Source organism: Dermacentor silvarum, chromosome 4, assembly GCF_013339745.2.
Source record: "Dermacentor silvarum isolate Dsil-2018 chromosome 4, BIME_Dsil_1.4, whole genome shotgun sequence".
Lineage (NCBI taxonomy): Eukaryota > Metazoa > Arthropoda > Arachnida > Ixodida > Ixodidae > Dermacentor > Dermacentor silvarum.
In genome coordinates, this window is record NC_051157.2 from 48374087 (window position 1) to 48400752 (window position 26666).

A 26666-nucleotide genomic window follows, 5' to 3' on the forward strand; every position below is an offset into this window, starting at 1 on the left:
TGCATCGCCAAATGCGGCGCCCGAAGTGACTTCCCCTGGCTCAGTGACTTCGGCGACCTTTGCTGGCGCTCATACAGACGTCTCCACGGATGATTCCCGGGACTCGCTCAGAATTTTCTGCGCAGTATTAAGCGTTGAACCATCGGGCAATGTCGGGGGAAAGCAATCTGCGCTTACGGTGGTGGTCTCGCGAGAATATAGGATGCATAATATTCTTGAGAAGGAACCAGTGAACTGTTAGCTGTATACCATTTAGTTGGTGTTGTTGTTGTTGTTGTAACTAAGGCAAAGAACAATTCTTGTCTGAGATGTTTTTATTTTTATTTTGAAACAGCCGGCACTGTGGTGGCCTGCTTTGTAATTTTCGAGGTTTATAAAAAATGGGGCAAAAATAAAGCTATGTCCTTTAGACATCTCTCCCACCCTTCTCCTTTCCGTGTTGTCAAAACTTCATGCTATCTCAGAAAAAGTGGCGCCATCTTCGCTGGCAGCGACTGCTTTTTACCGAAAGTACGCAGATACGGCGTATGTATTTAAAATGTTGATTTGCATGCACGCGTGCGCGTTTTGTTTGTATATGCGTTGTGTGTATCGTGCGTTTGTTTTGTGCGTGCTGCATGCTTGTGTTGTGCGTGTCTGCGTTAGTCTGCGTATTTTTTGTGATTGTGTGATTAACTGCCCAAAGGATGCACTATATACGAATGACGCCGTGTTGTAGTGCTACGGAATAATCTGCCCTACTTAGAGATTAATGTATGCCTAAATCATAGCTATATAAGTCTCCGAGCTTCTTTGCATTCCCATCTCCAACGGAATGCACGCTCGCGCGTGGGTGTGCGTATGCATGCGTTGGCTGTCTAATTACCACACGCACCCGGCATAACACCACGGTGTTTTATGCAGGGGTCCACCATCAACTTCCTGTAACGCATGTGACGTCGACGGGAACGCGTAAAATATGCACTCTCTTGGCAGAAATGGCGCCGCCATCTAGGAGCGATGAAGCCAAGCTCTGCTACTTGACACTATCATGACACTAACACGTGCCGACAGTGAGCGCTTCGGTACAGTCTCAGCGCTCAGCGCAGCGAAGCTCCAACGCGGTGCAGCCTGGTGTAGGCGGTGTAGGCCTTCTGCTGAAGTGACGACGCAGTTCCCGCACATGGTTTGTCTTTCGCGTCCGATTAGCCTGTGACACCTCGTCACCTATACAGAGTGCAGCTTCGACATGCATCAGCAGTGCTTACCCATCGCCTACTGCTTCGCTTGCGATGGCACCAACTAAGAAGACTGCTGCATTAACCGGCGCACAAAGGCAATGACGTCGACGGGTGAATCTAACTTTAGTTCGGCGAGAGACATGCCATCGTGAAACAGAACGCCTTCACGCATTCCCGGCGCACGTTGCGAACTCTGCCACTCGCATTCCTGAAACTGAGCGCGTCGCAACTCAACTGGCTGACCAAGACACTATGGGGTCGGACCAAAATGCTCGCACCTTCGCCGAAGGGACTCGGCAGTAGGTCGCCGCTCGCAAACAGGAGGCCGCGCGCCAAGCTAACCTGAAATATGGTCGCTGACCCGCAAATTGGGCGCCTTTCGCTGCGGTGGACCATTAGTTCACGAAACAAACATGCAACACGTATCACTTTCGTGTTCTACCGATTCTTATGAAAGAGGGATCAACCATATTCTTCTTTTTTAGTTCGAACATAGCTTTTTTTCAATCGCATGGAGCATATAGCGGCCACATTTCGATGGAGGCCAAATGCAACAATGTCCGTGTGCTTGCGTTGTAGTGCCCTAGGTGGTCAGAATTATTCCGGGGCCCCCTCCAGTACGGCGTGCCTCATAATCATAAGTGGTTTTGGCAGGCAAAAACCCCAGAATTTAATTCTGGCAGACTTGCTATTCAGGCAGACTTGCTGAAGGGACCGACCTGACTGGCGTGACAATTTGCAGTGTCGAAGTGTCAATGTACAAAAAATGTACTAATTACATTTTCAAGCGAAGCTTGTTTTGTCTCACAAGTTTCGGTGGCGTTGTAGTCATGCAAAAAGTCACGTGTGGCGCATAACACATTGGATATGATAGTACGAACCAGGGATATGCGAGTATGAGCCAGGGACAAGAAAGAAAGAAGGAAGGAAGGAAGGAAGAAAAGAAGGAAACAAAGGAAGGAAGAAGAAAGAAGGGAAGAGCAGGTGCAGGGAAATCTGCGCCGGCGCCGGATCACGTGACGCACGCGACCAATCAGGGTCGTTTGGAGTGTCGCGGGGAGAGAAAGGGAAGGAAAGGGGGCTGCGCGCGCTGCGAAGGGCTTCTCTCGCCTCAGATAAATTTCGGCGCTGGATGGGAAGGCCCCGCGTGGTGCGTTCCGCAGAGGAGCAGGCTGCGTTTGAGCAACGGCGCCGCTAACTCGCTCGGGAACGGGATCGTTGTCTACCTGCCGATTCTAGCGTGAGGGCTTCCGAAGCCCAGGCGAAACGTCAGCGAAGAACCGCGGACCCCGAGTTGCATGAGTTGCATGAGTTGCATGAGCGCGATGTTGAGGTCAAACGTCAGCGAAGAGCCGCCGACCCCGAGTTGCGGGAGCGCAATGTTGAGGCCAAACGTCAGCGTCGTCTTGCCCTCCAGGAACCCGACAACGGTGGTGCACGCCTCGGCAACGCTAGCGCCAACTTCCTCCGTTCTATGGCCAGGTTTCAACGCGAGTTTCCCAACCGGAACTTCAAAGCCAGCTGCAGTCCGTGCGGCCGGTTGTGGTTCGAGCACAACGGGGTACTCGTCAGTGCAATTCGTTCCGAGGAACACCGAAGAAACACACGACAAGCTTCGCTTACCCTAATTTCATCGACAGGGGAGGAGCTGCTCATATTTTACTTATTATTTTAGGGCACTTGATCCAAATGGAAAATTACAGCCAATCAGTCCCCAAAAGCTGCCAAATATCCATTGTCGTGACAGTTAGGATAATATTGCACTGTTTGACGTATGCTTACGAGGTATTATTAGCTGCAAAGAAAATGAATCTTGTAGCACACTTCAAGGCCTGACGCTCTAGCCGTACCATCTTTGCTACGCTTACACGACTTTAATACTGCTCAGCTTCAACTTCGCAATTTTGTGTGTGCCCTGAAATCAGTATTTAAAAGTTAATTAGTTACCTAGATACTCCGGTTTCTCATGCAGCTAGCTAACCAGCCATCTTTTCCATAAATACACCTGAAAAAGCGCGACAACGCTGTCGCTTACAGGCGACATAAAAAATGAAAACGGTGTTTGCACTTAAAAACAGACGAGAGAGAACGGTGCTTTAAGGACAGTATACCTCTGCTGCTAGCAGGAAACTATAGTTGAAGATATATAGCGTGTGTCCCAGGTAACGTTAATTAACCAGGCTGGTAGAAGAAAAGAAAATTAAGAAATGTACACGGTGAAGATACGATTATGAAACGTACGGGGTTTGTCACAAGGTCTTATAACCTTATTTTGTAGGGTGTTTTTTTTTTCTTTCTTATTTTTTTTTCACCACAGCTTGGCTAACGTTAGCTGGTAAACCCTGCATGTTAGACATTCAAGCACTGTGCTTATATCACGCTTCTTGCTCGCGCGTTCCTGTTAGGGGGGGAAGCGCTTGAACAGATCCCAAGTACGCCTGATCAAGCATTATAAAAAAAAGAGAAGAAAAAAAACTTGTTCCTTGCAGATATGCTTCGTCTTCTTGTTTATTACGTCCGCAAGAAAAGGAAATACAAACTTTACCTCATAACCCCATAATGCTGCAACGGTAAACCGTGTTTATGCCTGCTTAGGGAAACATGTTAGACTATTGTTCAATGGCGTTGCGGGCATTTTCCGCTGGAAACGGCCACGCACGCTCGCAAGAACCTCGTATTTATCTTCCGTCGTCTTTATATGCGATATACGGAAGAGAATAAAAATGACACAAAGGAGGTTGCCATCGTTAGAATAAATCTTAAGCTGAGCACACAGAAACTGCTTCCTTGCTTCTGGATATTATTATAATTACGATCACTTCTCTTGCCTCGGTAATAAAGACGCGTGGACGGGTAAAAAATGCCAACGTCTCCTTTTATTTGGGTGACCATAAAAGAAGGTCTTAGGTTTTACAACCTATGCTGGAAGGGATAGACTTTGACGGTCCTCTTCCACTTTATGTGTCGGTTAGTTTTACAGCCCGAATTGCAGCGGCCTGCTTTAAGCGGAGGGGGGCGGTAAAATTTTGAACGCCAGTACGTATCTTACGACGCTATTGAGCTTGTTGATTTAAACGTTTCTACGTGGCCTCTCGTCTTACTCACCCCAAAGAAACAGAAAAATTATGTAGGGAGAAACTTTGTATGCTTTGGGAACCAAAAAGAAGAAAAGAAATATGAAAAAGAAAAGAAGGCATGGTGTACTTGAATATCCCTCCTAGACAGGAAGTGGAACGTTTCTAGGTATAGATATTCAATTTCACCTTTCTTTTTTTTTTCATATCCTTGCATCAAGTTAGATTGACAACCGAAATAATCTCGCTGTTGTTTCACTAGTTGCATTGTGAGAGAAGTAGAACATCAGAGATGTGAATGTCCTGGACGGGAAACGGACCATATTTCCGTTTAGTATTAGGGCCAGAATTTGGCTCATTGAAAAGGGGCTGTATTGTTTACATATTTCATGTACCTACCTATATGTCGAAGGCTGTTTGCGAGTAATTGAAGCAATAAAAACGGTTTTCTGGTTTGTAAAGCACAGACAAGCCTTGTGGTATTCGCAACGAGCGTGCTGCTCCTGTTTTCATTTTCTTTCTCTTTTTTTTTAGGTAAACCATACTTTATCTGCCAGATATAAAACCACAAAAAAAGGTTTGCTGTGAATTACATCGCATTTTTCAAATTTTAAGCTTCACGCAATATGCTCATGCTTCATTTCACGTTAACCTTGTCTTGCTACTACTAAAGTAAATACACTCATGTAGAGTTCCCGGCGATTCAAATGCGATAATCGGATGGTATGGTGGCTGGCGTTATTTGCGCCACTAGTGAGCGCTAGGTGGTGCTTGGGAGATCATATGCAGTCACAATGTATCACAAATGCTGTCGCTTCAAATGAATGAATGAATGAATGAATGAATGAATGAATGAATGAATGAATGAATGAATGAATGAATGAATTCTGGGGTCATCATGATCATCATCATCAGCCTATATTTTATGTCCACTGCAGGACGAAGGCCTCTCCCTGCGATCTCCAATTACCCCTGTCTTGCGCTAGCGTATTCCAACTTGCGCCTGCAAATTTCCTAACTTCATCATCCCATCTGGTTTTCTGCCGACCTCGACTGCGCTTCCCTTGTCTTGGTATCCATTCTGTAACCCTAATTGTCCACCGGTTATCCACCCTAAGCATTACATGGCCTGCCCAGCGCCATTTCTTCCGCCTAATGTCAACTAGAATATCGGCTATCCCCGTTTGTTCTCTGATCCACACCGCTGTCTTCCTGTCTCTTAATGTTAGTCCTAAGATTTTTCGTTCCATCGCTCCTTGTGTGGTCCTTAACTTGTTCTCGAGCTTCTTTGTTAACCTCCAAGTTTCTGCCCCATATGTTAGCACCGGTAGAATGCAATGATTGAACACTTTTCTTTTCAACGACAGTGGTAAGCTCCCGGTCAGGATTTGGCAATGCCTGCCGTATGCACTCCAACCCAATTTTATTCTTCTGTAAACTTCTTTCTCATGATCAGGGTCCCCTGTGAGTAATTGACCTAGATAAACGTACTCTTTTACAGACTCTAGAAGCTGACCGGCGATACTGAATTCTTGTTTCCTTGCCAGGCTATTGAACATTAGCTTTGTATTCTGCATATTCATCTTCAACCCAATTCTTACACTTTCTCGATTAAGGTCCTCAATAATTTGCTGTAATTCGTCTCCATTCTTGCTGAATAGGACAATGTCATCTGCAAACCGAAGGTTGCTGAGATATTTGCCGTTGATCCTCACTCCTAAGCCTTCCCAGTCTAAGAGCTTGAATACTTCTTCTAAGCATGCAGTGAATAGCATTGGAGAGATTGTGTCTCCTTGCCTAACCCCTTTCTTGATAGGTAACTTTCTACTTTTCCTGTGGAGAACCAAGGTAGCTGTGGAATCCTTGTAGATGTTTTCTAAGATATTCACGTATGCCTCCTGTACTCCTTGATTACGCAATGCCTTTATGACTGCTGGTATCTCTACTGAATCAAATGCCTTTTCATAATCTATGAAAGCCATATAGAGAGGTTGATTTTACTCCGCAGATTTCTCGATTACCTGATTGATGACATGGATATGATCCATCATAGAATATCCCTTCCTGAAGCCAGCCTGTTCTGTTGGTTGGCTGAAGTCAAGTGAATTCTGGGGTATTACGTGCCAAAACTATGATTTGATTATGAAGCACGCCTTAGTGGGGAACTCCGGATTAATTTGGCCACCAGGGGATCTGTGACGTGCCGGTCATAACGTCACCAGTTCCAATTCTACCACAACGACACCACGAGCACTGCAAGTCGCCCTTCGCCCAGCAAACTTGTGAGATTACCTCGGTTTATTTTAGAACCCCTCGTGTTTCACTGAGCTTTGGATATCTCTAGTGTCTGCGTGCCGATTTAATATAATTATTTTTTATGTGTCGTACAACGGCCTTGTCTAATTCATCGTGCCTGCGTCACACGCCTTGCAACGTGCCTATCCTACCCTTCACACAGACACGTGTGACGCCTAGGTACATAGGTGCCATTGCCAAGATGCGTAACACCCAATTGCGATGGTTTCAACGACTGGATAATGCTATTTCCAGTCACAATTTGTGGAACTGAAACTTACTTTTCTCATCATTGTATTAAACTACGCACACGCATTGTGAGGACATTTGCGAGGCGTTTATGCACCATAGTGGTGTTTATAGCGCACAGAAAAGAGAGACAGAGAGAACAGAAGGACGATATAATCTACGACTCTCATGTGATAAAACCCCCATAGATACGGTGTGATACAGCGCACTGAGGCGACTTCCTACCTCGATTTAACTGCGTGTTAAACGGTTACAGATTGTTTCTCATGAATATATTTTAGGAAGGAAACAAATTGATATGCAGGGTCATTATGCATAGTGCTCTGCATAGACCCACGTGCTCACCTTCTCGGGTCATGTTGAAGGGGTCGTCATTCAGGACTACGCCCGTGGAGGAGTTGACCTTGAATCTCGAGTCGCCCTTGTTGTGCTCGTACATGGCGTACTCGTAGGCTGTCTGCTGCTCCCGTGAGTAGGGCGTAAAGATTGCGCCTGCGTGCAGAGAGCAGAAAAAAAGGAAGAAGAAAGGACGTCTTTGCCGGATCTAGCAGCGCCCAAAGAGGAAGCGTTGCCATATGTCGTGATAATGAAAGAACGGGTGTGTCGGGAAATGTTTCATGGTTCGTTGTTTTCTGATTTCAAAGTGCCAAATTTCGCCGCCCCACGTGAGTAACCGAAGCCGGCTTCGAGCATCGTTATAAGAGGGAGATGGTTTGCACCGTCTTGACGGCTTTCCATGCTCCACACTGGCTCAGAAAGGTGGCCACGAAATAGACATGACAAGCATGTGCCCTGAAACTGGCGAGCTTCGCGAGGTTACACTTACTCACGCCTTATTCTTTAAGAAATCTGCCTTATGGTTGTACAGTGCAATCAAGTGTACTCTTACTTGGATTAAAAGTTCGTCAATGAGAAGGTACATTTTAGCACACCTTGCCTTTCCTCAACAGTATAGTTTAAAAATCTTCAAAACGGTTCTGCTGCTCTTCCAAATGCTCTCGCACCTTTTTAAACATGTTTGATACACTAATTCCCCCAAAGTGAGGCTCGAACAATAGTGGCGTATTTTTGTTCGCTAACGTTTCTAGCAGAGCTACTTCAAAAGACATCAATGCAGTCGTGAATCACTGACAAGACAAGAAATAAAAAAGAAACACGGACAAATATGGGAAGCAACAGCCATGCATTCATGGTATATCAAATGCCAACTACTTCAGGGAAGATGTCAAGACAGGTTGAACAAAAGCAGCGGGTAGGAAACAAGGACATCACTCTGGCGGAGCTTCAGAGGCGAAAAATAAAAATAAAAAAAAACATAACAGAAGCGAGGGTGGCTGGCATTCAAGGGACGGCACATTCCCATTGCAGAAGCCTCAGTCCACCGCCATCACTACGATGGTCCGCCGATGGTTTTCACAATGGCGCCGCGACCGTAAACTAAGTGGTCGGATGCAGTTGGCAAGGCAGGAGCGGCTGTCTACTAAAAACTAAGAATACCGAAAATATGAATACGAGGCTACGGGAACTGGGCACACACGACGTACGGGGAGCCTACCTATGTACAAGTTACTGTTGGATCTGCCTCCGGAGTACCTTCCGGATCCTCTGTGCTTGAGAGAGTCTGCCGAGCCTGAAAAGATTCACGGACAGTCACCGTTTCGCCCACTAACAGGATCCTGGCTACGGTGCCAGCAGGTGTGAAGCTGAAACCCCTACAAGTACGCCACACATTCTTCTCAGCAAAATCGCGGTTCTCATCACTTTCGCAATGACACGTCATAGATACCACACATTTTCGCTTCACCTAGTTGCTCCGTAGTGAACTGGAAAAAGGCGAAATACCAGGCAAAGTACCTTGAAGTGAATACGTAACCTTTGTTGCTTCTTTCGCCCATTTTCGCGGTTGGTGGTCGGTGGTAGTTTCACCATCGATACAAAGGCGCCAATACAAAGGGTGCGTGCTCTCGTGCAAACGAGTTGCGGGGCGCCTTTGTCGGCGAACGCCAACTTTCTTTTTGAGAATCAATTTGAAAGTTTAGATGTTGTTGGGGGAGCGCTCGGGAAGGACAACCCTCCTCTTCTCGCACCGCCCTCTCCCCCTGTGGCAGGCTGCGCGAGGGGGCTCCGACGGCGGGAGAGGAGCATGGCAGTTCCTTGCCACTCTGGCGCTCGTGCTGCTGGAGACAACACACCTATGACGAATCCGAATATACCTTACAGCCGCCGATACTACCGTTGCAGATGTTCTGGTTAACGGTTCTGTTCTTTGCAGAATCATGCAATGAAACAACAATCTAAAGAGTCTACCTGCAGTAAATAAATGTCTTCTAGCCTATGATTCATTTACTAAAACCAATAGGCTTCTACGAGTGTTTGGTTATTCACTTACATTGCCAATCGTCGTTCATGGTTTCTGCAGAATCTCGTTTTTCTATGGCATTCGTTAGTTGGTGCGCATATGTCCGGACTGTTGCAATATTGAATATTATTTTGAAATATTTGGTTCTTCTTTCGAAACAAATAGGCAAGCATACCATTGTTTTAAATATTGCTCGGGTATTTTGCCGACTTTCTTCGAAGGCATCAGCGGTGGTTGTTCGCTCTTTCTTCATAAATTATTTATAAGTTATGCACAACTGTGTGACAATAACTTTACAAAGCTTGCAGGTGAGGTGGAAAGTGAGGCCTTTTTTTTAATTGCTCGAAAATTGTCCCAAGCCGCCGAAAATTTAATTGCCGAGGTAATCTCCTGGAGACTATTTTCCTGTTCGCGAAGTTGGAATACCCCAACTTTCATTAAGTAAATTTCCGCACATTATTTATTTATATCAAAATACCTTACAGGCCCCATGAGGGGCACTGAGTAAGTGGAGCATCACTGCGAGACTGTTGTACAAGTAAATACCGAGACGCGAGAACGGCAAAGTTGAATAGAAATTATCGTTACAAAACAGACCTTTGACAGATGAAGGGTTTCACAACTTAAGAAGATAAACAATTGGGAAAAAAAGACAACGACGCTTACAATATTTAGATAAACGGAAATTGCAGTTCGGTGTAGCGTAAAAAACGTCGGATAAATTGTACCACGCACATTGTTCGCGCACATAATCAAACTTCGTATAACAAAACGTGTAGCTCAAAGCATGAAAGAGAAAGAAATCAGCGTCCCGTTACATAGTTATACAGAGCATGGTATACAGAATGACACATTTTTAGTACAGAAACCTCCTAAATTTATATCAGTCCGTTTGCACGACAGTGCTGCCAGGGAGCAAATTCCACTCGTGCCAAGGCCGACACATCAAATCATCCATGTTTCCGTAGATGCGAGAGAAACTTCAATCATTATATTCAATCGTCGTGACATGCAACTTGCACGTCCCAGCAGTAAAGATGATGACTTCATTTGATGAATTATTTATGGAGCAAAGACAGCAATGCCACGTCACGACGACTACTTAGTGCATGAAGCGAAAGGTCAAGTTTGCATCGAGTTATGCTTGACTTCCTATTGTAATTGCGGGAAATGAGTCGACTAGCTCAAATTTGGATGGCTTGTAACATGCAGATGAAGCACTCATGTTGAGATCGGCGATGCGAACTCGAGCTGCGGAGGGACGAAAGTCGGGAAGCCTAATTCGCGTATGTTAGACGGTGAATTACGAAGGTTGCTGCGAATGTACCCGAGTGTTTTTGAAGCATTAGCGCATATGGTTGTTGTATGAGAGTATTACAATCTATGCAATACAGTTCTCGCGGACAGACCGCCTCACTGCGGACAATTACGCGTGAAACATACTTGCTGCTTCGGTTGCATTTCAAATACGCATAATGTGGTCGTGTGCCAACAAAGTTGGTTTGGTTTCATTTGGTTTTCCTTCTAAACTAAGCCAAATTTGTTCTTGTGGTTTTCTTTTTCTTTCTTTCTTGTGTTTCTCCTCCCTCCGCTAGTGCAGGCAGGCTATAACCAGAAGCAAATTGGTTAACCTCAATGAGTACCAATCCGTCTTGAGAGTGCGTTTGGTAATCGACTGTTCAGTCTGTATTGTTAGGACGGTTCGTGGCTTGAAAATATGGTAGGATTTATCAGGTTACGGAGCATCATCAACACTGGAAATCCAATTAGGTCGCCTTATCTCGCTCTTAAATGCAGCGTCAAGGTTTATTTCGCATTTCTTTTGTTTCATTTGCACGCGACACGCACTTGCTTGGGAAGATGATGGTGCGTATTGTTCTTGCTTTCTTCTCATTTTTTTTATTTGCTCCAAAGAAAGACACAACCATTTTCGTCATTTCTTTAATTGTAATGTGCCTATTCTTTGTTAGTCCTTCTGTTTTTCAATATTTATCTAAAAGCTTCGCCTCCTACAGTCTCGTGTTCGTGACCCCTCTCCCTCCGCCTATGGTAACGTCCGCTTAAATGGTTTTATACATACGGGAGAAATGAATCTCCTTTTTTTTTTACGTAGAAAACATTTTTTCCCTCTCTCTGAACCAGCGCTATACTATAACGCGGGAAGAACCGTTTAAGTGACATTACTGTTAGGAAAGTCTCGGGCTACATCTACCTCAATTCAGTGAATTCAAGTGCGTGCCAATTTAATAGAACTGGAAGAGCTATCTTAGATACGCAGGACTGCCACTTTGCTTGTTTATACAGACGGGTCCTCTTAGTAAAACAGGGGTTATATATGTAAGTGAGTGAATATCTCTGAGCTGGTCGTCTGCTTGCACATACAGTATTCCATCCTTAACCCATTCGTAATCTCCGGGCTACGACTGTTTTGCAACATTTATGTCGGAACTAACGACGTCGCCGTCGAGACTGCTTTGTGTCTGCTGGTTATGTATGGGGCCCTTCAGAGAAACCACTGTTCCGAAAAGAAACAAAAGAAAGAAATGCAGGCTTCTGCAGGATTAAATAAATATGCTGCTCTAACGCACATCTTAGATTTTATGGGAAGCGAAGCTTTAGTAAGTGCTCTAAAATTAATTGCGATGCTTAAAAGAGTGCGTATTTTCATCCTGTGCAACGTGTAATCTTATGTAATGCTTATGTTTATGCACCGCACTTGTGGCAACATTAATCTTATGCTATATTTATATAGACGCATATTTGCACTGAGTCGTTCACGCAGTATGTCATAACGCAAACACAAAATTAGGCGGATACACAGACGATGTACACCACTAACCACATACTCTTGCAGCCCAACAAAACTTTAATATCATTTAGCACCAAGACTTATGGGTATGCGGCTGTAACCAATCCCCACTACAGTTCCACCTGCGTGCTACCTTTCGAAACCTTCAAAGTCACTATGCTAAGCTTGGATGATATTGCGGCAAAACATGTTTAAAAAAAATACAAACGCCCCTCCCTTTCCCTCACCCTCTCTCATATAGATATATATGAGCCTCCTTTAATGCTATATAATCTCCATTAAAGGAGGCTGGAAATGCATCAGTTAGAGTTATCTTCGCGGTTGACAAATCTGATTATTAATCGCATATAATGAACCTGAACCATTACAGTACAGTGTGACCAAAATTTTGTGAAGCGTATCGTTGTTAAGGGCGACAAAACAGTCACTCAAATTTCCACTAAATCTGTCGAGCGTCTTTTAAATAACGTGGGCGTTTTGGTACACTATCATATAAGCTAGAGTAAAGCAAATTATTTACCTAGACGTTGCATGTCTGTCTAATGTTCGTGCATGTGACCTATAAACCATGCACTTACGAACACGGGGTGGTATTTTTATTTAATTATGTATTTATTAAGGCGAAAACCTTATACAGTATGTCTCATGGTGAGGTCTCGTTTCAAGGCCGTTAAAAAACCGCGTCGTCGACACAAAATGGTCCTCTTAGGATAAAAGGCGATAATGCGCACAAAACCGCAGTTAAGGGTGGAAGAATCATTAAGCAAATGAACTGAAGTCATAATGGGTATACAGAGAGGTGAATTAGTTGAATTAAGAGTGAATTGATGGTGAATTAAAGGGATTTAGTTGGGTGGTAGTAGTCAAACGAAAGGTAATGATGAGATAGAGTGAGCTAAGATAATGAAGGCTAAATGAGAGTCAATTAAGAGGGAACGAAGGCGAATCAAGTGGTGATAGGGTGAATCAAGAGTGATGAAAATTGGAAATTTGTAGTAATAGAGCAAACCAAGTGTGATGGAAGCAACACCTAGAGGATAGAGTGAATGAAAGTGAACCAAGCAGTGATAGGGCGAATGAACAGTGAATCAAGTGTGAATTAAGAGTGAATTAGGGGTTATGTCGTGGGAACGTGACTTGCAAAAATATATGTGAGATTTAGGGGTCCGAGTGAGAGGGACTCAGCAAAAAAAAACTGCTGAGTCACGGTTCGAGTTTGGTGAATAAAGGATAACTTGCAAAAATGACTTTGCAATGTGTGTAAAAAAATGTGAATGAAGGAAATAAAGAAAATGTCAAAAGAAATTTCACAAAGCGTAAAAAGTGATCGTCGTGTTATTGAGTTAGCGGCGCTCGGGATTTCACCTTCAATTCGTTTTAGTTGTAGCATAAGAGAACCCTAGAAATCTTCATTTATATTGTTTTATGTATTCATCTATCGATACTGCAATCCCCCTAGTGAATTTTGGCATGGTGGGTTGTATAACAAAACTGATTACAAAATTTGCAACAATGTAACACATACAGATACAAATCACTGCATCCACACGAAAGAGAGAAAGAATGCAATTTCACTGCATTAGTTTTGAAACAAATTAGTCAACATTTGGTTGAAGAACTTCACCATTAGTTGTACTGCTCTAGTCGCTAACAACTCTCAAAAAGAATGAGTATTTGAAGCAGTTGACAAGTGTGCGAAATGGAATTACTATTAAATATATGACTTGGTCTGAACTCTGGCGTCAAATCCGGATGGCAAAAAAATTACATTTGATGTATCAGTGTTGCAGCGCCCAATAATTAACTGATAAAGAATTAGGACGGGAACAGCGATTCCTCTGCGACAAGGTAGGTAATTTAGCCTTGGCGAAAACAGCTGTTATTGAAAAAATTCAAAAGTCGTATAAATAATGCGGACAGCCTTTATCTGTATTTTCTCTATTTTGGTAATATGAGTTGTACTAAAATGGTGCCAGATTATAGAAGCGTATTGTTGTAATGGTAAAAAACTGTTTTATAGGCTATCAAACGAACCGCAGGGGCTGATAATTTTATAGCTTTTCGGAGACAAAACAGTTCCCAGTTTGGGATAGCTTGTAACGTGGTCAATCTGCTTTGACTAATGAAGGGTGTTATTAATCCAATGTCCTAACTATTTAAGGTCAATTGTTTCAGCAAGAAGAAGATTATTTTCGCTGCAGCAAAATTTTAAAGTTTTCGTTTAATAGTCACAAAAACAGTGTATTCAAGATTTACTTCCAGTTGTCAAAATCGACATCATTCAATATCTACTGGAAGTACTGAGTCAGCTTGTGTTGGTCAGAAGCACGTTTGATCTTCAAGTAAATAACAGACTCATCAGCGTAAAATTTAATTTTAGCTGAGGCGTTTGTTACTATGTCGTTAATGAATATAGGCAATAAAATCTGCCCAAGCACTGATCCCTGTGGGATACCGGAGACTACTGAAAGTCGACCAGAAGAGTGGTTTTGGTAAACAACATATTGTTGCCAGTTTCGTGAGTAGGCTGACAACCAGGTTATCAATTGCGTATTTTTAGTACTTTATTAAATTTATAAAGTAGCTTTATATGGAAACTTTGTCAAATGCTTTGCTGAAATTCATGAAAATTTCATCACTTTGTTTAACATTATGAATTGTTACTGTAAAATCATGATCGATTTCCATTAGCTGAGTAGACGTGGAATAACTTTTTCTAAACCCTTCATGGTATCCTACTAGTATATTTACGCAACGAGTGATGACCGCCTAAATTACTGCAGCTTAATTTCAGATCATAAGACTACAAGTATACAGCACGATTCAAAAGAACATGAATAACCTTGTCTTCCTGGCATGGAAAGGCACTTATATTCTACATTAAGTGACAATTTTTCTGGTTCTCGATGTCCGTGATACGAGAACTAAATTCTGTGGAACGCACTTCAACGCAATTCGTTAGCACGGTGATGACAATAACCCGGTCTTTATAAGGTAAAATACTACGCTTCCGCCTTTCATATGCCTGAAAGTATTTATTTACATCCATGAAGTATTTGTTTGTCCGAAAGCCGGTTAGAAACGGAAGCGATCTGTTCAAATTCGCGTGAAGGAGCTCAGCTGCACTCCGATATCTACGCCTTTTCATAAAGTCGATCTGTCTTATTCACTTACTGTTTCGAAATCTGAACAGAAAATTTACACCATTTGGTTTTGGTAAATTATTTGCAATTACAATTGCGTATCTCCATCAATCTAGGGCATTTAGTATTGTGAAAAAAAATGTCGCAGTTTTGCCCGAAAGGCGAAGCATCAATTGCGATAGCAAATTGGTAGAGAGCTATTCGAAGTAGGGATAGTACAGTAGTTTTATCGGCCGAATAAACTTGGACACATTCGCTTTCTAACTGAATTTACAAGCGTGGTGTCATCGCGCACAAGCAAACATATAGATCACACTGAATGACCGCAGACAACGACTGTCAAAACGCTGGCAGCAAGCGCAGCCGCTGCAGCGGGCGAAGAATCGTGCGGTCTATCGCTTCAACGGAAACTGCGCGGCGAATGCACAGCGCATACAAAGGTCAGAGCCGTGTGGAGATAAGAGCCGGTGCGGGCGACCGCCACTACAGTCAGTGCAAGCGTATTTGTTGGCAGAGTAGAATCTGCTCCCCCTCCCCCCCCCCTCCCTCCCGCGCTGCCTTCCCGCTTTTTTATTTTCGCGTGGCAGATTGCGTTGTCAGTTCCCCTTGCGCTCGGTTGCAAGATACGTATTTGGTGCCGTAGCACAGCGTCGCCCCGCCTCCCCCCCCCCCCCCCCCAATACGCCCACGGTCTTTCGCGCTACAATCGCGTTTGCTTTCCGCCGTGCGTTGGCTCTCCACTCGCGCATACGGCGCGCGGCGACGATTTTATCGCCCTTGGAATCTATACGGAACCTCACGGCGACGACGACGACGACGCCGACGGCAGAAATCCGGTTGAAGTGTCCATATAATTGCTATCGCAATAAAAAAAACAAACAAACTTGGCGTCCTCTGTTGTTTTGCAGGATTTGCCAGTGTGCAGCATACAGTGCCCGCGCTTCCGAAAGTGAGAGGTCAAATGGCTTACTTTGCCCCCAGACTTCTGACAGTGGGAGGGGGGGGGGGGGAGTCACCCCTGTCCCCACCCCCGGTAGATACGCCTGTGCACCATGCTGTCATAGGGAATTGACCAAGCAGATGTAACCGCTCGATCTGCCCGTGACGGTGTCCACTGCGTTCCTATGACGAGCTCAAGGGCAGATTAGCGGGAAGGCATTGCGCATTTGCACGCAATGGTCCAATAGAGTTGTGGGGATTTTGCAAACCAGCGCCCTTGTTCCCTGGATCACCGCATGAACTGACGCTTTCCGCACGGCTTACCATGACGTGACGTTACTCGCATATGTCGTCTATTGCTTAGTGTATAGCTTTCACAATTGCCTACTCCTACCTCGTTGGAATGGTCAAGAGTCCCGGACGTGCCATGTGGCGAAAAGAGATGATTGCGCATGTTCTGTGAAAATGTACCCCATTTCAGTGCACAAGGAAAAGCGCCCAGGCCAACGCTCACAAGCATTACAACCGTCGCCTTACAGAAAACAGAATGCTTGGACCCTGGTCCTAGCCGAAGTCAGCCCAAGCTGCTCTGAATCTGCTAATATCTTTTTAAACGCGCGAACACTTAATTAAAAACCTTGGAAGCCATCAGATGCCTACCCCGAATTTGTGAAGACCCACTCTTTTCATATCATCTCTTCTTTTCTGCCCGTTCTCTTTGCGCCTGTGGAGAGTAACCAATTGAACAATTAACTTGAACAACCTTTGTGTTTCTCGACTCGTATTTTTTCCTATGTCTTCCATGAGTCGTATTTTTTCTAAGTCACCTTTCATGATACACTAACGTAATATATAGACAATGACATTGTCTGTTGACTTTATATGTTTGTGACTTACAAAAATTGAGCCCCACTGTTCCCCATCTTCTTGTTGATAACTTACTATACTGTAGTGAGCATTGACACGGGACAACCCGTTGAGAGCACCAAAGGAATCCCTAAGAATAACAGCGTTTGGGAATTGTGTTTGCTGGAAAATATACTTCAACGCCATACTGATGCACTATCTGCTCCGCGGATGTCAACGATGCTCTGCATTCCGTTCGAAGAGAACGCTGTCTCTCATGCTTTTGGTAATTACATGCATTCATTGTACTGTCTAAACAGAAGCGTCTGTGTAGACCTTCCTTAGGTCTGAGTAATAGTCTTCATGAAGGTCCTCTATCAGTTGGCGCAAAGCTGCGTGGAATCGTGGATTATTTCTTTCGAATGCGTGGAATCTCGAAGCAGTCCAGTATTCGGGGAAGAATGTTTGCTTGCTCTAGGGTAGCTACTTCTTCGTAATTCATAACTTCAAGCGAGGAAGAGTATTTTCTTTATGTGGGACTCGGAATTGCTGAGTAATCTCTTGGTAATATTGATGTCGTCATGAATCCTGCGGACGCAATTTAGGTACGTGGTGCAAAAACCTTTGATCAGTGGCCACAACGCAAGTACGCCTACATGTCTTGTTCGGCTTTATCATTCTTGTAAACTACAAAAATATTCCCGTCGAATTGTTGCTGAAGATGAACCACTAGAAAACGAACTCACATTACCGTCAGAAAAAAAATAAGTCTATGCAAAATGAACAATGACGTTGCTTAGAACACTCATGGGACTTATTGATTCTTGACTAATCCCTTACTGCCAATGTAGGTTAAAATTGATGTCAGCGCGTAATCCAGTTGTTGCGCTAGGCCTTCAGATGTCTAGTTATTGACGCCGGCAAATTTCTAATGCGTAAAAAATTGCTTCAGCTTGTGGTAAATGACAAGGGTGTTCTTGTACGGCTAAAGTCTGAACACTGCCACTACAAATTTTCTTCTTGATCCCATAAAAATAGGAAATCACAATAGTTCCATTACCTTCATTTGTGCTGACAGCGATCTTGCGATTGAGCTGACGCAGCCAACTAGAAACAGCTCTGACACAAGTATCGTCTAAACTGGCCTCAAAAGAAAGAACCAAAGCCGTTACTCTTGAAAGGGGCTACAAAGTATTAACACGAAGAAAAAAAGTTAGCGAAGTCTAGCTCCTGGAACTGTAAGACCGGTGGAACTGCTCTTCGCGACTCGGTCATTTCGCTTTGTGTGGAACGTGAAAAGCTTTTTAAGCGGGGAGATTCGTCATGTGTTTTCTCATTTCGTTATAGCTTCAGCCAGGTCATTCCGCGCTTAGAAGGAGGACTTCAGGAGTTTGTGGATGGTCGCAAGTGAGTTTTGCTTTTCGTTTGGTTTGCTATATCTTCACTGGTGCCGTTTGTAGAAGGTTCCGAGTAGCTTTTGTATATGGAGTTTGTTGACAGCTGCCTGATAACGCTAACTTTTCTTTTCCCTATCAACGCTCTCGTTTCTCCCTCCTTGAACTAAAACACATCCACTTAACGCAGCGAGACCGTTCATCTTTCTCAATGTGGTCGCTTTCGAGCGACGTGTGACGTCCTTGTTAAGCCACTTACGAGTGTATTGTATTTCGATCCGCGCGTGTATATGAGTTGACGTTTTCTGTTATTTTTGAACAGTGTGTCACTTTCGCACATATTTACTCATGTGCGCTCTACAAAGGCGCGTCACGCTGGGATGTACGATGATGTTTTTTCTCTTACTTTCTTTTACTTTTTCTTCTTACTTACTCTTACTTATAGCTTGAACTAATGGTTCAAATTGGCACCTCCAGCAACCACACCAGATATGACAGATGCTTAAGATTTACCGTATTTACTTGCATAATTAACGCACTTTCTTCCCGAAAAATATGCGTAAAGTTGGGGGGGGGGGGTGCTTTCATTATGCGGGGTAAAATCTTGAGCAATTTCTTTCCGCAGTCACCTCTAAAAAACAAGTCCCAGCTTCGCCCGAAAGGCGACCCATCGATTGCGATAGCAAATGCGTAGACAGCTACACGATGTAAGGATAATAGCTTTATCGGCCATATAAACTTTTAAAGATTCGCTAACTACGTAAATTAACAAGCATGGTGTCAGCGCACGCAGGCAAACATGAACACATCACACTTGATGACCGTGAACATTCGCTGTCAAAACGCTGGCGTGAGGAAGCGCGGCGGCAACAGCGAGCGAAGTGACCTTCGTGCTGTGTATCGCTTCAATGCAAACTGAGCGGTGAGAATGGACCACGCCGCCGCTGCTCGCATCTAGACTCAGCCCCCGACGCAGATCGCTTTCAAGAGAAGGCACGCGCGGGCCGCCTCCCTTACTCCCCTTCCTCCAGCGCCATGCGCGCGCCGAACACTGCGCGTTTCCTCCCTCGAACGCGGGAGATTGAGGCGCGATCTTCGGAGCCGACGGGAAGAATGCGTCTGGAGTGTCCATATAATTTCTATCGCAATAAAAGTATACGCAATATACGCGGGACGTCATGGCAATATACGCGGTACGATTCGGTGTTCGATACGGCGTCTGATACAATCGTACCCGCCGGACGCCAAATCAGACGCTGAATCGTACCGTGTCTCTCTTACGTCACGGCATCAAGTTCGGGGTGCGTTTATTATACGAGGAAAAGAAACCACAAACTTCTTGATTGCAAGGGGGGGGGGGGGGGGGGGAGTGCTCTCATTACGCGAGTCCGTTCCATATGCGAGTAAATAGGGAAGTTACAATGTGAGATTTCTTACTGTGTTCTGACCTTTATAGGGGCTTGTATTTCACATTTCACATGTGTAACTATGTATCTTGTTTGTAAGGGTTGAACCTAAAAGACAGGTCACAGCATCGTTTGCAATCGCAAATTACTGGAGAGCTATACGAAATAAGGATAGTAGTTTTATCGGCCGTGGAAACTTGTAAATATTCGCTTACTAACTAAATTAACAGGGGTGGTTTCACGCCCGCACAAGCAAACATGAACACATCTCCCTCAATGACCGCGGAAACTCGGTGTCAAAACGCTGGAGTGAGGAAGCGCGGCGGCAACAGCGAGCGAAGTGACCTTCGTGCTATCTCTCGCTTCAAAGCGAACTTTGCGGCAAAAACACAGCGCACAGGAAGCTATCAGCAGTGCGCACTCAGTCCCCATTGCAGGTCGTTTTCAAGATAGAACACGCGCGGCCGCGCGCTGCCGTGCCATGCGCAGCAGCCCTCGGAGTAGAACGCGCGCCCCATCCCTCGCCTACACCGGGCACCTTGCGCGCAACAGAAGACGGCACGCTTCCTCAGCACCTTCTTCCTTTGAGCCAGTGAGATTGAACCGCTATCGTTAGCTCACCCTCGCACGCTTTCACACGCACATACAGCATATGGCACACGGCGACGATGTTATCGCCCTTGAACTTTATACGGAACACCACGGCGACTCCGATGGCGACAGCAACGACGAAGGTAGAAATACGCTTGCAGTGTCCATATAATTGCTATCGCAATGAAACGCATCCTTGTTACCCTCGAGTCACACTACGCGCATTCTAGTCACCATGACTGAGGAGACTTTCAAAAGCAAATTTGTTTGCTGCGAGTCGCTGACGCATTCGTGTGCAGAAATGAGAATTTAGTCCGGCTTTCTCCTGATTTACTTCTATATTTAAACCATTGTTTTTGAGCCCATCGTTAATTTGTTGACAGTTGAGAGATAGTAGCAGTATCTCTCATCCTGCCAGGTATTTTTCCCTGGAAACCCGTGCTTGGTTAGATCGTGCTCAGAAAATAGCGGCTATAATTTGGCAAACATTTTAGAGCAAAGTTAATTGGCTCTCATAGGAAGCGAGCAGACACTAGCGGATACTTTTCTACCAGGGTGCCGATGAAAAATGGCACGCGATTTTTGCACTGACGCGTATAGAATTGCTCGCGAACACTTTTAGCACTGTATCAGTACTGTATCAGAACCATATCAGTATCTAAATAAATCTAGCGGTTATAGTGACCAATTCTGCACCCAATTTATAATGTTTAATTGCCTTGTTACTCGTACCATGCACTGGAGATGTGGTGGATCAAGAATTTGGTAAACCTCAGAGGCGTCACTGCACGATTGTGTGTTCTATATCGTCTGTCACACAGTCAATATCAGGGTCAATCGGCGCTGCCATCACGAACCGCCAGATCGCTCATCATAAGAGCGTTTGATGACGCCTTCTAACCGACTCAAGCAATGCCGTGGCCCTGAGCTTCTTAAATGGAAGCCTGATCACGTACTGGCTAGAGTTGTGGCCTTGCGCATCGCCCCCTGAGTACTCTACCAAGAACATAAATATCGTTCGAGGCAAGCCGTATTTGCACTTTTTATTTTTTTTTAATTTTTGATTTTTTTTTACAAAACCCCCACTCTTAGCACGTCTTTCTTCAAACATCTCATACAAATGCATTCGTTATTCACAATGTTTACTGGTACAATGTGTGTCATGGCAATAATATTTTTTATCCATCTGTTCCTTTTTTTGGCCCTCCTGTTCTCACTATATCTTCTACTCCAGCTGGCTGATTATAATTTTTATATTCGTTTCCCCACACAAAAAGGGAAGCATTGTCCCGGTGCTCCTCTTTCTCCTATGTTCTTTTAAGTTCCCTGTAGAAGTGCATGGCTTTTTTCTATCTTGACTACATTATTTTTGTATCCTTTTAAGATTAAAACCAGGAAGTTATAGAAAGGTGCAGTGCTCGCTCATCCTTTAGCACCAGCCTTGTTTTCTCTTTTCTCGTCCAAAGACATCCTGCGCCGCAGCTTCAGCCGCGCAGAAAGGCAGAAAACTTCACGAAGGCAAAAAATAAAATACGAACACACACAAACGCAAGAAGAAGAAATGGAAGCAGTGGAATGGTGCCAGACAATGCAACGCCGAGAGATGCGGCCGTCCGGTGGCGCGTCCGTTTTCATTCGTTCTCGGGGGCAGAAATAATCGCCAGCAGCGAAGCCGCCGGATTCGCGAGAAGCACATTTTCGCGGACACGCACCGACACACACACACTGAGTCCGGCCGAGCCCCCGCAACGTATGTAGCAGCGCCCGCGTGCGCGGCAAGAAGCGGTTACGTACAGAATCGGAGGGCCGCGCCCCACGAAGAAGTGGCACATCCCCAAAGCTCGCTGCCGGCCGATACGGCCGGACCTTCCATCGCCCCCCCCCCCTCTCCCTCTTTCTCTTCTTCCATCCACAAATACACCTCAGCTTCTTGTCGCTGTGGCGGCGGGCGGCGTTGGTGCTCACAGTTCCACTTGGTTGTTGTTGTCTTTCGCGCACAAGCCCGCCGGCTTCAACCCCCTCTTCCATTCACTCCCCTCCTACCGGTCTATCCTTCCTGGTCGTTTAGCTGGATGGCAGAGACCGCTCGGCCAGCCCAGTAGCACCCTCCTTCCTCTATCGGGCACTTTAAGCGCGGGTGTGAGAGCCTGGGCCTGGCTCTAGCGCATCGATTTTTCCATTGAGCAAGATCAAAAAGATGCAGCGGAAGGACAACTAAATAAAAGACGATAGAGGCAGTTGGTACCGAAAAGCGTGTACGGTGCAGCGGTAGTAGAAGCCGGCAAATGACAGCGCAATAGAAAACAGAATATAACGAGCATAAAATGAAGGAGAGATATGACTTTCGTTCTACGAGAGCGCGACGCTCGGCATCGGGCGCAAACAGCAGCAGAAGCGACCACGCCGGTGGTGCAGTTTGCGCAGCGGCGATAGAGACGGGGGTCTTATCGTTGTCCCGGGCTGGCGCCGCGCTTTGTCCGCCACCTCCGCAGTGTTTTGTGAGGCCGGCGTCCTCGCCACCAGCTTCCAACCCTCCCGACGCCCGCCCTCCAGAATGCTGCATTCTCCGGCGGAAGTGAAATCGCGGGCGATTTCAATGTTTGAAGAGGCAGGCAGTGGCTGGCGCAGGTTGTACAGCTTTTGTTCTATCGTTTGTTTCGGCTTAGCCGCTTCTTCACGGGCTTTTATTTGCAAGTCGACGACGACGTTTAATTTTCAAACTTCGGGTCTATATAGGCTCGCGTGGGCGGAACTGTCTGTCCTTCTATTTTTGCATTAAGCAGGACCAATAAGATGCTACAAATGGTTATAACTTTAATCGAAAGCTGGAGTGAAAGTCAGTCTAGTGTGTTATGGTTATCTTTGGCAGCAGACCTACGATATCCATTGCAGTGCAGGAAACGATTGCCTAAAACCGAATAGCAGACCAACACAGCAGAGCTAAGTGGATGGCACGCAAAGTAGAGAGGAAGGAGTGGGGATCGCGCTGGCAGTGCGATTCGCTAGTGATTCACTGGCACTGGTGTAGATTCGTGTTGGCGCTTTTCGTTAGACATGAAGTGTAATGAAAGATGAAGGCAAACGCTGACCCCAAAATATTGAGTATGGTTAACGTTTCAGCTACCACGAGCGAGCCCTGTTCATAATGAGATTAGAATGTGACGTTACAGTCGCTTCAGTACGTCATTAACCTTGCTAAATCTTTTCTCACCGGTGCTTGTCTTCATATTCCATCGTGTTTCATCCTGACTCGACGGCATTCTATTATACTTTCGATTTCAGAAAGAAGTTTCGAACAGTATTTCTTTTATTTTAATAGTTTATTTTTTTTAATTCGATGTCGAATTACGTGTGATCACGCAGCTTGGATGCAACTACAGTGTAGCTGCGGAGAAGTCGGGCGTCTGTAATTAATTTATCTCCTTCCTTAAGGTTGGTTTTTTTATGAAAACAGAAATGAGCTCGTAAAATTGTCATTGTGCATTTATAGGCAGTAGCACATTGAGACAACTCTCAAAAGGGTTCGTGTAAAATATTTTTTGTTCGTGCTTGCTGGTGTTTACAAACTGAGACGGCACCAGAAGTTCGAAATAGAACACGACGGGAATTCAAAATGACTTGTTCTTTTTCCTCTGCTCGTGAGTGCAGACGCGCCGGCGAATCGTTTTTCGTGTGCCGTGACCAAACTTTGTTGGCTGCACTTCGTCCACAGCGCCGACGGCTCTTCGTTTTCTCTCTCTTTCTCTCTCTTTTTACTTCTCCCATGCATGGCATTCGCTTCTTCGCTAGAAAAAAAGTAAAAGAAAAGAGAAAACATTGGTGGAGGAGACACCCAAATCATTCAGCAAGAGACGCGGATTCGAAAAAAAAAGAAAACCATTTCCATCTTCGCCTTCGCGAGAGTCTTTCCATTTCGCATTTTCGGCAGGTACGTGTGCCTTCGTACGCTGTCTTCAGAGCTATAGCTGCAAGTTGGGCGAGGAGGGGTTGAAGAAGGAGGGAAAGGTAAAGAAATAGGCCCAAGTAGCTTTTTCTCTATCCACGCGTGAGCTCCTCTCTCTCTCTCTCTCTCTTTCTCTACTCCCGTCTATCTCATGCATTTGTGATGCTTCTATGGCATCGCTTCTAACATTTCGTTGTATCGAAGAAAGGTCCACTTATCGTTCGTTTTCGCGAAGCCAAAGAATGCATCGCCAAGCCATGGCTTCTGCGTCGCTTCGCGAAACACCTTCGCCGCTTTCCGAGCGAGCGCTAACAGAGTAGCAGATAGAAGAAAAGAGAGATAGTGAAAACAATAATGAAGGACAGCAAAGGGAACGAGGAAAGCGGTGATGTGAGGAGAAGCATTTGTAGCGAGTTGGTCTCTAATTTTTCCACTTCTTTCCAAATTGCACTCTCTCACCGTCCTCTATCTCATTTCGTGCCTTCCGAATTTCCCAATGACCTTTTTTTTTCATTTTTCATAGGTTCCTGCAGTGAAGATGATTGGCTGGCCTTTTTAAATTTCTTTGCCGAGTTTCGTTCAAAATGCTTGCTTGATTTTCTGCCCGGTCGCCTCGGGCCACTGCGTTGCTTTCTCGTAAGATGCTGTCGTCGTTCTTGTTTTGTTCTTAAAGTGTGTTTTTTTTCCTTTTGCTGTATTTTACCCGTAATTCTAATCGGTTTTCTTCGAAAGTCAGTCAGGCGCACGCTCGCACCCTGGCACGGTATGCGGACTTTGGTAGGCGTAGAAACGATCAATCCTAGCCACCAGCACGTCTTCAAGCAATGCATTTAGCTTCGTAGTTCTAATTTTCGAGAGCGTGTACATCTGTGCTTTGGTTTCCTTTATATCTTTCGGAACACCAACACAAGAAAAAGAAGTCAAGAGATAACCAGTTCATGCCATCCATTTTTTTTCTCTCAATTTCTGTCTGAAGGTCTCCCTCTAGGGCGCTCCTTTTCCGATTTCCGGAACACGCCCGTTTGTTCCTAAAGCTAGTGGTACCTACAGCGAATGCGGAGGCAGAAAACACAATATTCGACTCGTGCGGACAAACAGAGAGCGAATAGACGGACGTGGACAAAAATTAAAGGAAAGAAAGAACCGAAAAGCAACTCATGTGGAAGAAACTGCGACCAGTCACGACTAGAGGCGCACCGGAACACACCTCCGTCCTCCGGAACCATTCGCTCCCGTTTCTTCGTTCCGTTTCCGCCACCCAAGTCTTTTTCCAACTTTTTCCTGCCCTTTTACTCATTCTTTACCCCTGTTCACCCTTTCCTCCATTTTCTTTTCTTCAACTCTATTTCCTCCGACGAGACTTCCTTTTGTCTCCGCAAGTTCGATCAAGTTCCATCCTTGTGCGCCAGACGGCAGTTCCTCGAGGCAAGGTAAGAAGGAACACGAAAGAAAGAGTAACCAGTGCACTACAGGAAACTGTGCAGTGCGGAGGTGTGAAGGGAACTTGGGGCGTAGGATGCCTCAGTTATTTACTCTTCTTCCACCCCCCCCCCCCCCCTCTCCTCCACCTGGCCCTTGTGCCTTATTTTTCTGTTTTTTTTTTTTTTTTTTCACCGCAACTTCAACATAGTGGTTTTTTCTTTTGCCCTTGTTCCACTCGGAGGCGGGCGAGAGAGCTAGACGAGCGGGTATGTTGTAAAATTGCGCACGCAGCTTTTTCGGTAGCTCGCGGGTTCCCGCCGGCAGAACCGCATTTCGCTCGCACCTTGGCTCGAGTGAGTGAGCGCGAGCGTGGTTTTCACACTTCACGTCCGCGCTCGCCTGACTTTTCTTCGTCAGGTGGTCGAGTTTCTCTTTTCGCTCGATCCCCCCTTCTCGTCCCGATCGCGACTCTCTCCTACTTTCGCCTGCTCTTACTTTAGTTTCTCGGTTTCGGCCCGTCTCTTACTGTACCCCAGTCTCTCCCGTTTCGCCATCACGCTGCAAGAACCGTCCGCGTAAGATGAACCCTGGGGAGCATGTCCCAACTTTCCTTCTCTTTCACTGGCGCAACTAGTTTCAGGATCTGCTTCTTTCTTTCTTTCTTTCTGTCTCTTCTTATTACGTTTCCTTCTTCATTTCCACCTGCTACCTATTTTCCTTCCAGTTCTTCTATTCTTCTCCTACAGCTTCTATTTCGTTCTCCGCGCATGGTTTGCTTACTTGGTCGATTCTTATTTTAGTCCTCTTCCCCTTCTGCTGTCGTATCCGTACATTCATCCTGTCCTTCACGCAGCACTCGGTCGCGAGTCGGCACGAAAGCTGCGGCAGGTGCTCTGGGAAGGGGGGGGGGGGGAGGAGGGGAGAGGCAGGACGTGTATGCGCGCGTTATTGCGCCGCCGGCCTTGCTTTAGCTCCC

At 45.4% G+C, this 26666-nt stretch overlaps 1 protein-coding gene across 3 annotated transcripts in view; it reads right to left on the bottom strand.

Moving 5' to 3' along the window:
* Positions 1–26666, bottom strand: part of LOC119449971 (glutamate receptor 1) — a 193426-nt gene that overhangs the window by 107511 nt on the left and 59249 nt on the right. For 2 of the 3 annotated variants that reach the window (XM_037713290.2, XM_037713292.2), the window contains exons 2-3: positions 8394–8468; positions 7184–7330 (exon numbers count right to left, since the gene is read on the bottom strand). In XM_037713290.2, the coding sequence (XP_037569218.1) occupies positions 7184–7330; positions 8394–8468 (222 nt within the window). The remainder of the gene's footprint in view (positions 1–7183; positions 7331–8393; positions 8469–26666) is intronic. The other variant, XM_037713291.2, reaches the window with a different exon arrangement.